General features: G+C 29.4%; 3 protein-coding genes across 4 annotated transcripts in view; 2 read left to right on the top strand and 1 right to left on the bottom strand.

Moving 5' to 3' along the window:
- The window catches only part of Syx7 (syntaxin 7), a 16622-nt gene extending 10724 nt beyond the window's left edge, over window positions 1–5898 (top strand). For both annotated transcript variants that reach the window (XM_014415907.3, XM_014415909.3), the window contains 2 exons: window positions 149–304; window positions 1526–5898. In XM_014415907.3, the coding sequence (XP_014271393.1) occupies window positions 149–304; window positions 1526–1618 (249 nt within the window). In that variant the 3' untranslated portion in view covers window positions 1619–5898. The remainder of the gene's footprint in view (window positions 1–148; window positions 305–1525) is intronic.
- Window positions 5899–7246: 1348 nt separating this feature from the next.
- eIF1 (eukaryotic translation initiation factor eIF1) lies at window positions 7247–9094 on the bottom strand (the record flags this gene model as incomplete). Its single annotated transcript, XM_014415906.3, is given in 3 exon segments — window positions 7247–8005; window positions 8095–8252; window positions 8877–9094. Coding segments are annotated over 3 exon segments (333 nt in total). The 3' UTR covers window positions 7247–7858.
- Window positions 9095–13907: 4813 nt separating this feature from the next.
- Window positions 13908–15766, top strand: part of LOC106677789 (nitric oxide synthase-interacting protein homolog) — a 6394-nt gene continuing 4535 nt past the window's right edge. Inside the window, exons 1-2 of the mRNA XM_014415905.3 lie at window positions 13908–14236; window positions 14383–14494. Coding sequence (XP_014271391.1) covers window positions 14061–14236; window positions 14383–14494 — 288 coding nt within the window. The 5' untranslated portion in view covers window positions 13908–14060. The remainder of the gene's footprint in view (window positions 14237–14382; window positions 14495–15766) is intronic.

The raw sequence follows: 15766 nt of genomic DNA, 5'->3' as shown, positions 1-15766 counted from the left end.
TCATCTATACACACGGTCAATCAATAATCTTCCATTATTAATTTTTAATATTATGTTTTGACTATTAGTTTTTATTCAGAAGAGAAAATGTATTTCTGATAATGAATATTTTAAGACCAATACATTTATGTATTATTATTATTTTTAGAATGATATTAGCTCAGTAAATGCCATTTTTCTGGACCTCGGAGCTCTTGTTCATAGCCAAGGAGAAATCATTGACAGCATAGAGGCACAGGTAGAAACTGCTGAAGTTTCAGTAAATATGGGAACTGAAAATCTCCGCAAAGCTAGTAATTATGCTGTAAGTTTTCATTTTGATCATATGCTTTTTGATATCACATTATATTTCAAACAATAAAAGATTCCCACTCTTCTGGTATGGTTGTATTAATGACAGTCATTACTGTCTATATTGATAAATTTAAAATCGGAGAGTCTTAAAGCAATATATTGTTGTATTCTTTATATCACATAGGTTGATGTTTTTTATTAAAGGCAGTTTAAGAAGCCATGAAATTGGATATAAATAATATTAAGTTTAACTTGAAAATGTTATTATTCAAGCTACTTTTCTGGAAACTATTTTATTTCTAACTTTTCATTGCAAATCATTTTTTTATCTCAGTTTCTTTTTACTTTTCTGAACTCATGATTTGTGTTTATTAGAATTCTGGTAAAATTATTAAAATTGGAAAATGTGATTTTTTATATTTCTTGCTTTTAGCTGAGCTGATCATAATGATACAGTTTATTGAACTACATAATGCATGTTAATCCATAATTAAAAAAAAAATTATTACTGAACAAATTATTAGTTTACATTTTATACAGGCGTTCCCCATCCTTATTATTGAACTACAATATGAGGCAAACTTGCAGTTATTAATTAAATCAGATCGCAACTTATCTGCTGTGCGTATTTGTATCCTTGTGATTCAAAGTACTTTTAATTGTGGTTTAACAGATATTTATATTAAATTGGTTTAGAATAACCTCCCCATGGCCCTTTGTGGCCTGTCACAGTACTGAATTATTAGACTGTTGTAGATAAGGGTGTTATGGCATCATATCTGCAGCAGCACCCTTGTTCAATTCCACCTTTCACGGATTGACCTTTATTTTATGGTGGCCCCATTGAATGAGAACTCCACTTTCTCACTCTAGTCAGAAGGGTTAGTAACCTGTTGGATAATAATCCCCCTTCCCTCCAAAATGGCCAGTTAGCGAGCAAAAAAAAATTAGTGCATTATTAGATCTAAGATTACTATTACTGTTGTGTAAACTCTCGACCACCAACATTTACCAATGCCTTGTTGCCTTTACCTATTTCTATTTCTTGATTTTGAATTTTATAAAAACAAAATTTAAATATCAATGGCTGGCAATTCATACATTATTTGTCACCTCAGTGGTCAGTATATTTTAGTGACAATTTTAGCATGACTAACAGATAAGTATTATCTTAGTTATTTTTTTATCTATGGATACTTATTGTTAATTTTTTTTTAAATTTATGTTTTAGAATTCACTGCGCAAGAAAAAATGTGTTTTCCTCATAATTGGACTAGTGACTCTTTTGTGTTTGATTTTACTAATAACCTGGAAGGCTAGTTAAGTAAAACAAACAAATTAAACTTAAAAAACAATGAATCAAAGGTTGGCCAAAAAAAGAGCATTGTAAGAAATTAAAAAAGAAAAAAAAAAAAGAATACTCAAGTAACCAACATATAAAATTACTAATTATTCTGTGATGGAGCACTTCCTGTTGCTATCATGTAAAAAAGTTATAGTACATGATTAGATGAGTATTATTGAATTGTAATTAATGGTATTAGAAAGAGGATTTCTTTTATAAATCACATTACGCTTGATTCTTGAAGTTGTGGTGCACGGTTAAAATGGGTTTGTTGTAATTATGTCAGTTTGGTCTGTGATAATGTAAAGAAGTGGATTTGTATATGCGTACGTAACTATAATCAATGCATGAATGTACATCATCATTTAGGTACATTATTCCAAGGAATCATTTTAATGGGTAGTGAGGATATGATTGAATTTTATTTTCATTTGTCTATTAAAGTGGATTTATTGGTAAACTAAGAAGGACCATTTTATGATATCTGTTATAATTTTATTTAACTATGATAAATCATGTTTAGAATTATTCTGTAAACAATTTATCCTTTTTTGTGCAATTAAATTTATATACATTGTAGTTAAAAGGTGAAAGTACTTTCATAATAATAAAATGAAAAAAAAATTAAAGAGTTTACGACTTACATAATCATAAAAAACAATGAAATACTTAAAGATTTGTCATCTTAGCAGACCACTATCTGATTCACACATGCAGGCATATTTGTTAGCATTAATATAATAAGCATATGGATCAAATTAGTGTTATTGAACTCATGGTATTATTTGAAAGAGAGGTAATTCATTGTTAAATTGTAATTGCCAGTGACCATTGGTTTGAAATTTTACTTTACATTTTTATATATGTGTATTGAAGTTAATATTTACAATGTGCTGATACAGATTAATTATGAATTAATTGGCTAAACAAATTTGATAGAAATCGAACATTTTGAGATTTAGATATTATGATGATTTAAGAGTATATCTTTGGCTAAAATTCTCCTAGAAATTGTATTAACTTAATTTTTCTTTGTCTCCTTTTTTGGTTTATGAATAGGCAATAATTAAATTCTTTATTTAAAATAATATATTTAATATCTTCATTGAATTGATCCATATCGGAATATGGCCATCTATTTCATAAGTTTTATGATAATAACTCTCCTTAAATGAAACATTCGATTGTCATTAATTCTTAACCAATACCAGGGATCCATCCATTACTCCTAATTAGTTACGCTTGGTTTCCTGAAATTAATTTCCCCCGTAAAAGTATTTGAAAATTAAAATTTCTTGTGCTGCATCATTAAAAAGAAATGAAAAAATAAAATATACTCCTTATAAATAGCTAGTTGAAAAAATCAAAATCCCTTCACTTTGATCTCGTGAAGTTATTACATTTAATATAAAAGTTTTAATTTAAATAAGAATTTAAAAAATAGTGAAGTGCCTGAATTAATTACCGTATTAAAAAACCTAATTTTATATTTTAAATTTTTATTGAGTATTACAATAGATCAATTTTCAATAGACCGTTTCATTAATAATATAAAGGTTACAATAATTAACAATTGAAAAAAAAAAATGTTATTTAAGCAAATTTATTATTTTATTGATCATTGGTAAATTGACACAAAATAGTTCCTCTCCTTGTTCAGCAGTTTTGTTAATTTTCCTTGGGATATTTTCTCAGAGCTATATTTGTATTGTTTGACTTGTGTTCCTTTTAAGTCTAGGATTTTGACCTTTGTAAGGTAGACAGTGTAATGCTTTTTAAAATATCTTTTCACGTAAGATCGTACTTGTTAGACGTTATAATTTTGCTTTTGTTTGTTGAAGAACCTAACCATTTGATACAGATGCTACATAGGGAAATGATTTGCCAAGTTATTCTATCCACGTGTCACTAATGTTGGCAATAATTTACCGATGTATCACCAGAGTGATAGTTAATTTTTTTTAGAATCATATGCCTGGCTTATTTTTAAAAATATTATAGACCTTCGTTTTATTTTATTTATAGAACTATAAATACTTGAAAAAACTTCATAATTTTCATTTTGTTGAAATGTTTCACTTATTTTCCTTCATTGTTTCTTTCAGCCAAACTATACAACAATGAGTCCATTAAAATTTGTTGATTATTGTATTTGGCTATTTTACTACAAAATGAAAAAAATGCCCTCAGTATAAGGAGAATTGCAGTATTATAATTGCCATCATTTTTTGATTTGGTGTTGTTTTGACATTTACATAAAAAATTATTTAAATTAAATTTTTATAGTAAAAAATATAAGCTTGCATGTAGTGAATCAATCATGTTTATGTATTATCTACTTATAATTTAATGAAGTTATGATTTGGTTCAATTTCTTATTAGAGAATGGATATAGTAATGCTTCCGTATTATTTTGTTCAACATGATCAAACATTTAAACTATTTCTGAATCTCAAGAAGTGAGGACTTAAATTTTTTTTCATAATTGTGTGAGTTCCAAAATTAACCTATTTATAAATATATGAAATAAAGTAGGTTAATAAGATTTTTTAAATTTAAAAATCTTTAACATATTTTATTTATTTTTCTTGTTAAGTGTATTTTACCAAAGAAATCAGTAATAATCTTGGATTTAAAATTATATTTAGTTTTTATCAGATATTTAATAAACACTTCCATTAAATGTTGTCACTTAAAAAATTATGCAAATTTAATAAGTACCTACTGACAAAATTATTATTGCTTAAAATTAAGCATTTAATATTATATTTTAATTTGAAGGCATGATGTTACTAGTCTTGTATTGTAGAAAAATATTCCACTGAGATTTTATTGATATAAACCGACATACTTATTGTAGTTGTTTTGTAACTATAATTATCAGTGTTAATACTGTATCTATATATTTAATAAAATATTTCAACAGGATGAGTTAGGAACAATATATCACTTTTAATGATTCAAAGTACATTTCTTACTCTAAAAGTAAGTAATTAATCTTTACCTTCATTTAAATTAATGTAGGCATTTCAGTTTGTTTAATTGGATTTGTACTACAATTCTAAAAAAAAAAAAAAAAATGCATTAGTTTTGATTAGATTTTAAATTTTAATAGTATTTGATGTTTCAAAAACATTTACTTGAATCTTGGTTCTAATGTATAAAAAAAGGTTTAGTGAAACTTGGTTTCATAAACTTGCATACTTATTCGATTTTCATTCAAGTTCATGTTAAACCTTACTATATTATTGTTATCATCGAGGAAAGTTATCTATGGTATTAATTTAAGGTGATTATTTTTTTTTATTCAATAAAATCTTATAAGAACCATTATGAACTTACTAAGTATGTATCCATGATCAATGAACATCTGTGATGGGTTATGGATATTTCTTATAATCATTATTACAAAATTATTGAAAACTATTTAAGTAATATTAATATTGCACTAGGGCCAGTTTGATAGATATCGACTTGGTATATGTTTCTAACCCTTAAATGTCAATATTTGTTGATGAAATAATCGATTAGTTCAATAAAATTTATTTAAAATAATTTCCAAATTCATTGGGTAAACCGATTATTGGGAGAGAACCAAATATTGATGATAGGGATTGTAATTCCATAGGATAACCTAGGACTTAGATGGTTATTATTTCCTTCCATTGATAAGTTTAAATGTTTTAGCTAGGTTCGTCAGGTGAGTTAAAGTTTAGAAAATATTTTCCATGGTCAATAAACTGATTATTTGTTATTAAAATCATCAAGAAATGTTATTAATAACCAGATCAGTAATATTAAAAAATAATCTTATACCTGAGTCAGTTAAGTAAATACACAGCTAGTATACATTTTCTAATGGTTAAAATACCTTTTAATCAGTTTTTGATGACATAACTTATTAAAATGTAACAAATTAAATGAAAATTCTATTATAGGTTATTTTTGACTGCTACTTTCGCCTTACTCATCCTGTTAATTATTATTATTATTAGAAGACTGTTCATAAACAACCAGCCTGGAATATGTTATGTATTTGAGAACATTTTATATTTATCATGTATATGCTGTAAATAAACATATTATATTCGTACATATATATATATTTAGATTTAATTTTGTTTTATTTCTTTGATAAATTATGTTATATGTTATCCGTCCTAACATAATCCATTCTTTTCTAATTATCTGGAAGAAAAAAATCTATACTTAAATTGTGATCTAACAATGGTTATCAATAAAAATTTTAATTTCAATTATTCATTTGTTAAAGATCACCTCACTCATTCTGCCTAAACTTTCAAGGACTTGTTAAACTTTTTTAATAATTGGACCAATGTAATATGGCTAATAAGTAATAAAAGCATAAAACTTTATATGGAAAATTATTTGAATTAAAAAAATTCATTTTCTCAAAAATTATGGACAATTTCATCAATTTGGGAATAACTTTAATGCCTTCATTGGTATTAATTACAAATATTTTCTCTTTGATCTAATAATGGAGGACAATTTGGGAGGTTATTTCAAGAGTAAATGTAACAATTGGAAGTCACAATCTAGAGATATACATGTTATGATCATGTAAACAAAGCACTCTTCCAGACACTATTTAGCTTTAGATTGGTTATGACATGAACTGTAATGCCTACATGTATGGTTCCTAACTCAACATCACCACACCAGTAAGTTATAAAGTGAACTACATACAGACTCACCTCATAGGTCATTCCAGAAAATTAGGGTTCCTTCAAAGTGCCTTTTATTAGTACACTTACCTGTGATGACCTTTCAACTAAAACATCACTTGAGGTAAACAACACAATTCTAAGGACTGCTCAATAAATACTTAACCTGCGGCAGCTGGTTTAAACCAAGTTGGTCATTAGATACAATTTATGTAAACAAAGCCGACCAGAGAAATATATTTATTTCAAGATTGAATATAGCAGGTTTGAGTGAATAAATATAGCTATTGTAACCAGTGCTCAATAAATATTTTACCTGCAGTTGCTGGTCTAAATCAAGTTAGTCATTAGATACAATTCATGTAAACAAAGTACTCGTAACTGTAGATAGATTTTGACATGAACTTAAATAGCTAACCAGAGAAGTATATTTATCTCAATAATAAATGTACCAGATAGTGGTCAATTCATGAAATCTTTGTACTGTGTGAACAAAGCACTTATTAAATTCTTGACTGATTTTGACATCAACTGAAAAATCTACATCAAGACCAATGAATTAATGCTTTATTTTAATTTTGTTACCGTTTCAACAAAATTCCCGAATTGAACTGACCTTAGAGTGCTATCCAAGATCTTCACCATACAATTATTAAGTGGGAATGTTAAATCCTAAAACCATTATGATGCTAGTTCCTGATTCAGGGGGATTTCATCCTGCCACTGTTTTTAGATAATGATGAATAAAAAAAGGATTCATAACTCAGTGATTCCATGACGACTGAATAGACTCAAAAAAACAAAAACATTCTTTCCGTTAATTTAATACTGGTTTTGAATGATAAAGTTGCATTTAATAAAATAAAAAAGGAATTGATCAGTAAATTGTAAATTAGAGGTTAAGAACAAAATATCTATATCATTTTATAAAACACAGACTTTATTGAACTTTTATTTACTGGAAACATTATGTAGCATTATGCGTCAACTGGAAATGAACTGTATACTATGCTTGGCCTAATGACATAAGGTGAAATATGAAATCAGAAAACCTACATGTATAAATACTTAACACAATCTAAGTATTGAAGTACTTATTATTACCTGAAAGGCACAATGCTTACAGTATACAATATACACGAGCGCTTACATAAGGATTCAATATTCATCCATTTGAACCACAGGTCATTCATTAAAACACTAACTCATAGTCTATTTAATATAATAGCCTTTCTCGAAATATATCAATTGCATCAAGATACATATTACCTCCAGTAAAAAACACACATAACTTTCAAGGCGTCACAAGTTGCTGGGAAAATTAACAACTAATAAATAAAATATTTAAAAAAGTATAAACAATACCAAATTCAATCAGATTGATTAATAAATCAATTTCTTGTAATAGGGGTTTTTACAAAAATGCAATGAATGTTTTAATTACTGAAAAGTTCATTCAGAAATATAATTTATTGAATTAAATGAAAATTTAATCTCATTGTTGTATATATAGTGGGATCAAAGTTCTCGCTTAAAAACCATGGACTTTAAGTTGATCAGGTTTGGCGAGGCCTGTTTTAGTTAACCACTGGCATATATTTTCCCTTTGGTCTCCTTGTAACTGTAGAACTTCTCCGTACTCCGGATGTTCGATTACAGTTCCATTGCAAGCAAATTCCTAGCAAAGAATAAATATTTGAAATTGTAGAAAACAAACAGGTTTAACATCATAGACAGAAATTCAAAACCACGAACTTGTAAGCTTACCTTTTTACATGCTCGCACAATTTTTTTCAGGTCATACTCTGAAGAAAGGCCCTGCACAGTAGTTAATGTTTTACGACCATTTCTTTGTTGGATTCTTATATGAACAAGACCATCCTGGACATCATCATCTGAACCCTTGATTGCATCAGCAAAGGGGTCTGAAAATATTAAAAGTTAGTTTTTTTTTCATGCTTCATTGTGAAAAATTCTTCCCTCTTTCATATATTCCCGTACTTATCAACGTGTCGTGGTTAACCCCATCTCCAAGATATTACATCTTATTATCTACAGAGTCCTAACTATACTAGTAAAATACTTCGTCACAATTCACTCATTTTGCTATACACCAACCATTTAATTTTATTTTCACTACCACACATAAACTCTATAGGAACATTGTTCAAATAGAAGCAATAGTTAGTGGAAAAAATTGAAGTTCAAATTACAGTTAAATAGAATTGAAAGCATGTAGCAGAGTAGAATCAAAGACATAAGAAGTCAACAAAACCACACTCACTAACATATTTTAACAATAAAGATAAACAAAAACTTGGTTAACAAAGAATTCTATTAATTCAAGTACCTGATCAAACTATAACTTATTTGAGTGAAAATAAACATTAACTAAAACCATCTTTATAAGCACGAATAATTAATAGGCCTAAAATCACAAATGAAATTCACAAAACATGGCAATATCTCACGAAATAACACAACAAGCAAGGGTTCAATGTCGCCATTTTTTCAATCACGCAATATCTAAGTATAAAATAAATGCTTACCGAATGTATTAAGATTCTGGATGGACATACGATACAAAAAGATTTCACTACTGAAATAGATTCTGCAAAATGCAAATGTCCACCAATTTTGAAAACGTAATGAATTTAAAACTCCCTTCTAAGAAGACTGGAATGGAATTGTCTACTGAGAGCCTTGCACTTGGTAAGGGAAGAAAGATGGGTCACTCACAGGGAAAGTTGGAAGAGAGGGGGAGCCACTCCCGTCGCAATTCTGGAACCTGCCTGCAGCGCTCCTGCATTCTAGTAGCCGATTTAACGCTTTGATGGCTATTTAAAAAGTTTACAAGTTTTGTCGCGTTTGTGTCTTGAAAACTGCTCCAGACTTTTAAATTAAATTTTAAAGGAGATGATCAGGACTGCTGTCAAGGGAAACAAAACTAGTTTTCAACTATTTATTTATAGCCAATGTTTCGAGCCACAATGCAGGTCTTTATCAGGTCTAAAATACAATGATATCAAGTAGGTAATGTAGAGTTAATGTAAGGATACAAATGTGAAAAGTAAATGAAACAGATACAAAGGTAGAAGTATAAGAAGACATCAGAATACAAAAACTATCATAAATCAACATATTAAAGAAGTTTAAGATGATTGTAAAAAATATTAAGTAACATAGTAATGATAAAAAAAAAAGAGAATACGCATTGCTAAAGAGATCTATTAATCAACTAAAAAGATAATGAGGTGTAGATACTTGGCCGTAGATTACTAATTGGAGAAGATGGTCGGAGGAGTCGTCAGGAAAAAAAACCATAAAAAACTATAGGGTGTTTTTTTAAGCCCGATAGAACTTGAAATTGTAAAAAATAACACAAAAAATTAAATTGTAATCAAAATTTTTTTTTTATTCGAAAGATCAATACGTGACATTAACATTTGAAAATGATTTCGGGCATATGGGCACCGCGGCTGTTCTTGACGAAGCGCATTCTGGACGTCCAATTTTGGGCCACTTTTTCGAGCACTGCTGGCCGTATGTCACGAATAACACGAACAATGCTGGCCTCCAAGGCGTCAATTGTTGCTGGTTTATCAGCATAAACCAGTGACTTCACGTAGCCCCACAGGAAATAATCGAGAGGTGTCAAATCGCACGACCATATGCGGCAATTTTGCTTATTAACAAACCCGTTAAGCCAAAAATGCGCCTCATCGCTGAACACAATTTTACAGAATGCGCTTCGTCAAGAACAGCCGCGGTGCCCATATGCCCGAAATCATTTTCAAATGTTAATGTTACGTATTGATCTTTCGAATAAAAAAAAAATTTTGATTACAATTTAATTTTTTGTGTTATTTTTTACAATTTCAAGTTCTATCGGGCTTAAAAAAAACACCCTATATTTATATTTTGGGATAAATAAATTATTTTTTGTTTATTTATGTTTTTTGCTGCCGCACCCCTGACCATATTTTCCAATTAAGTAAAAAGATATATTAACAGTAATGAACTGAAAACTAAGGCAAAAAGTTACTGAAAAAATATCATATGAGAAAATATTGTAAAGATAGGTAATAAATAGTAATTGTAAATTGTAAATAGTAATAGTAAATGTGTATTACAGGGTAAATAAATATGCCACTACTTTGCCTGAATAGTGGCAATAAGACAAAGTTTTTGTTGATTTTTCTATTGGAGATATTCCAAAGATATTATGGGTCATAGTAAATTATAAAAAGCCTGAGATTTCTTTCTCTATAGATTCAAACAAAAAAAAAAAAAGCTGTGACACAATTCAAGCAAACCAGCGATATAATGAAGAAAGGAGCAATATAGTAATAAGTATATGGTAGAGTGATATGGTGAAGATAAGTTAAGTTAAGTTGCAAACACTGTAGCAATAACATTATAATGGTAATTTGGAGAAGAATATAAAATGATTTGTAAACAACTGGGCAATAAAATGAAAGTAGTAATGTAAGGGGGAAGTAATACGAAGTAGTTTTAAGGCAAAAGTACCTGTTGTGATTGTAATTCACCTAGGCCAATCATATATAAAAAATTCTTGAAATATTGTTTTCAATGAAGAATTATTTAAAAAAAATTAATCTATCTATTGACCATTTTTATTATTATCGACAATTTTATCTTCCGAATTTCATTTGATTTTTGTCCTCAATATGAAAGGACCTTACGTTTTAACAACGGCTCGTCCTGTAGATTTTATACTCAAACAATATATTATTAACCTTGAACTTGAAGGTAATTGCAAACCCGACAACCATTCTTATAATGCCATCCCGGCAAAAGAAGAAAATGAAATAGCCGGTATATGTATATATATATATTTGTAAATGCCTTTTTCTTTGCTCCATGAGGTAAGAAGAAAAAAAAAAAAAAAGTAATTGGAAACAAAACAGAAACATACAGGAAAAGGGTGGTTTAAAAAAAAGAAAATTAAGGGATGACAAAAAAGATAGGAATAATGCAAAAACTATACTGCGTTTTTTTTTATAAACATATTTTTCTCTGAGTGTGTTTTTTAAAACTAAAATCCCTTAAATAATGCCTTCAGAACCCTATGGCCAGTTTCTTGGGAATAATTAATACAATCAAATATTATATTGTGTGACATTTCATTCTTCATGTTCCAAGAGTGTCCCAAACTGTCATTACGGTGAAATTACTTCCAAAAGGTCTACTACTCTGCGGTCATGCCCAGAATTAGTTTTAAAAAGATCATTCAAGAAACAAATTCAAAGCTTTTAAATTTTCTAGGAGAGCGGAGGGACGGGGATTAACGTTATTTTACTATAGTGTATGGAACTCATCAACTAGACAGTTGCACTCCTTCATGCAATTTTTGAAGAATTTCGAATTTAGCAGTAATTTTTTTATAACAGCTACATGCTTTTAAAAGATAAATAAACTGGTGTAAAAATATGTTAAATGTTTTGAAATTAATTCAACTTTGATCAAAATTTGTGTAGGTATGTTTTCGGTACCATAACGGCTGTAATGCTGGAATCTTGTATAGCTGTACTGTTCTTGTAAGAGCTCTTCTGTTTCAAAGAAACGTCTTTCTTTCACAAAATTAGTGCATCTCGTTTATGATGTGATACTACGGATATTTCAATCATTTTGTAGTATGGTCTTTTTTTTTTTTATTGAAAGTAATTCTTCTGCAGTTTCATTCTTTCGGTAGTATTCGTCTTTCCGTGATCCCTAAATTATTTGGTACAGCTATTGTGGCATACTTTACTCTATAAGTTAAACCGAAATAGGCAATTATAGATGATTTATTTGTTTTCAGTTCGCGAACTACTATATATTCTATATCTGAATTTCTTTTTTTCCGTCCATGTTTCCTCTATTGCACATATTCTAGGTAGAGGTAATTATCTCAAGCACAATTGCTCAATAACCCTTAAATATGTTTTCTCACTCCTGTAAATTTCTCGGTGTAATGTCAACAAACACAGGCATGTATCAAAGTACGCTTACATACGTACTTGTAGCTCCTAATTTCGAATAAATATCTAATACAAAAAAAACAACTAACTAACCATTTAATGAATTATACAACTAAACTTTTAAGTTCAAATGTCGCTATGTGTATATTACTTTCAGTCTCATAATGCTTATTCTTTTTTCCTTTGTCGACAAAAATTGCAGAGGTGTGGAAGGTATGCCCACGAGAGGAAGAGGGATGCTCCTACAATTATAAATTCGTTGGTAATGAATGAGTAATTTATTTTGAGGTCGTAAAGGAGTTTGTTGAAGTGTCGTCTTAGAAACCTCAAGTCCGCAGCGGCACAGATTCGATTTCGGCCTGGGTGGGTTCACTTTTATTTCGGGACGGTCGTAAGTAACGATAATTCGTTCATTCTACTCTGGTTAGAATAGGCTGGTAACCTATAAGATAACTCCCCGTATGTCGGAAATGGCCAGGTTGACGGTAAACGAAAAAACAAAAGAATTTCAATTTATAGGAAATCACGGGGAAAAGAAAAAAACACTATCACAACTATACCTGTTTTGCATTATCAAAGATCCATTATTTATTATCTAAGTGAGGAGGACCTCAGAAAACTGATGATGATCATAAAAGAGTAGTGCTCGGTATTCTGAAGTAACTGTCTCTTACCTGGAACCAAAACCTCCCTGAAAAGCAGGCTGTCGACAACACAGAGAACTGGAGCCTTGCCACTAGGCCGGAGAATACCCGATGGACGTAATTAAAAACAAAGACGCCCTTCCTGACTTTTTCCATTTTTAGGAGGTTTAGTTTAACATCCTTTCGTACTGCATCTTAGGACTGGAAGGTTTCCAATTTTTTAAATGTTATTTGAAGACAGGGGTAGCATAATAGATACGTATATATTGCGACCTCGCCGAGATCCGTCTTTCCAAAAGGCAAGGAAGGGTAAAATTCAGAAATAAAAAGGAAGTAGGGCAAATAATTTGTTGGAAGGACGAATGCGTAATTTCTGTATCATCGAACAATTTAAAATAAATAAAAGCAATTCTACGGTCATCTTGAATACGGTCTTCACTACCGGTTAAGTAAACTTAAATTGATGAAAATCTGTGTCTTGGTGATAAGTTAATACTAGTCTGTAAGAAATTGCGATCCATAGACTCTCTAGCTTCAAAATTTTTCTTGCTGTAGTAAAACAATTTTCTGTATAGTAAAATATATATTTTAGTTTTAAACAATTGGTTGAAACTCAAATCAATGTAAAATTAAATTAAATGAAGTACCTGCCATTGATTAATAAGTGGTTAATGAACGTGTGAAACATTATGATATTTAAGAAATTGACAAACTTTGAATTATAATTTTCAAATTCATACATTGTTAATTAAAACGACCACCCTGCACTCTATACATGGTTAGGTGTACATAGTTACACCAATTTCATCAAGTTTGTAACTACAGCCTGGAAATACATATAATTTTAAAAGGCAATGGAAAACATGTATGTTTCAATTTCAATGTATTATTTGATCAAAAATGTAAAAAAAAATTATTTTAATTTTATTGCTTCGTTATTCATAATTTTCATAAAATACCAACTTGTGATTTAACGTTTTCTAAAACATTGAGTATTTTACTCACGGAAGGTTATCTTATGGTTTTAGTATCAAACGTTAAACAGAACTGAGGTGTTGTTGAAGTTTGTGTTGTTGGTTCGTTTTTGATTTTGATATTAATAATCATGACTCGACATGCACGAAATTGTACAGCGGGAGCAGTGTATACATATCATGAGAAGAAAAAGGACGCAGAAGCATCTGGTTATGGAACACAAAATAGACGTGTTGGCAAAGATTCTATAAAAGATTTTGATTGCTGTTGTTTAACCCTTCAACCTTGTGCAAATCCTGTAATTACGTGAGTATTACCAAATTTTCATTAATTTAGCACAGCAGATATCTTACCTTGGCAATATTGTACATTTGTATTAATTTCTATTAATCTAGTTTTAAAAATTTACCCTTTCTGAATGATCTCTCAATTTTGGATTATATTTGTTTCAGATCAGATGGCTATTTATTTGACAAAGAAGCCATTATCCAATACATAATATCGAAAAAGAATGAAATCAGCAGGAAGTTGAAGGAATTTGAAAAGCAGAAACGGAAAGAAGAGGTTTTTTTTTTTTTTATTTCGTTTTTAAATATTACTGTTTGGTTTCACATACACACATCTGACAAACAGCAGTTGTTGTTTTTTTATAATTTGTAGTTGAGGTATTCTTTCCTGGAGTGTTTGGCGAAATGACCTTATTCAGTGGTTGTTTTTGGTCCTCTGGTTTAGTTTCTTAGTGTTTTTTAAAAATATATATATATCCTGTAATCTTGATCATTATATAGTTTGGTATTAATATTAATCTGTTTTTAATATATTCAGGGTTATATTACTCATTTATATATATATCAGAATATTGTAACTAAGAGAATGTCAGGTAATGAGTAGTGTGCTTCTACTTTAAGTTTGTTTCTCATGGCATAGTGTCGCATCCAATGGTTATTTGTCTTTAAAAATTTCAAAAGCTATAGCTATAATATCAAATTATAAAGTGGAAAAAATGAGATAGAATGTTGAGGAGTGTAAAATTCTTATCCAAGCTTGTTTGTTATATCTCTTAGTTGCTTGCCATTCGTACAGCCCCAAAGGGTCTGCTTTCTATTTAAATCAAAAGTGTAGCCAAAACTAAAGTATTATTTAAAACATCATTTCTTAAAAAACCCGCTTTATTATACTATAGGTTACCAACCTATTCAAGCCAGTATGAGAAGGTTTCGATTCATCCTACGGGATTAAATTTATTTGCTGTCACAGCCTCAACCTTTGTACACACCTTGCTAGAGGATTGCTATTATTCTAAGCTTAAAAATGTTCATTACCGATGTTTATGCTCCTAATATTGCATTAGTTTATCTTCCTATCTTTGTTTTTGAGCCAGTTTCTTTAATATTTTGATTGTTGAATAATAACTTTGATTACTGAATTCTAAAATTATATATTATGATTAAAAATATATCTTGATGTTTTATTAATTGTCTTTACTAGTGGTTTTGACAATCTTTCTCAGAAAGTTAACTTGTAGTGGCCTTCTTTCCTTATTTGTTGGTTGAGATATTGACAAGTTTTGAGTTCCAATATTTATTGTTTTTTTAATTACATTTCCAAATATTTTTCTTATATGCTTGGTGTACCTAGCATAGAGAATGCTCTTGTTAGTACATGATGTGCTCCATAAGTAGTGGAAGTAGTTCAATTTACAAAATATGTACCATCACCAGAAAATATATTTGCCATTTCGGTGATTTTTATACTTTACTCTATATTGTTAGTTGCTTTAGCCATCACCTTTTAAATCAATTCTAACTACTAATTTACTTATAACAAGGATATTTT

The sequence above is a fragment of the Halyomorpha halys genome, unplaced genomic scaffold, assembly GCF_000696795.3.
Source record: "Halyomorpha halys isolate HHAL.00 unplaced genomic scaffold, Hhal_1.1 Scaffold108.1, whole genome shotgun sequence".
In the NCBI taxonomy this organism is placed as follows: domain Eukaryota; kingdom Metazoa; phylum Arthropoda; class Insecta; order Hemiptera; family Pentatomidae; genus Halyomorpha; species Halyomorpha halys.
The sequence above is the reverse complement of the archived record's forward strand: the minus strand, read 5'-3'. Positions and strand labels throughout refer to the sequence as shown.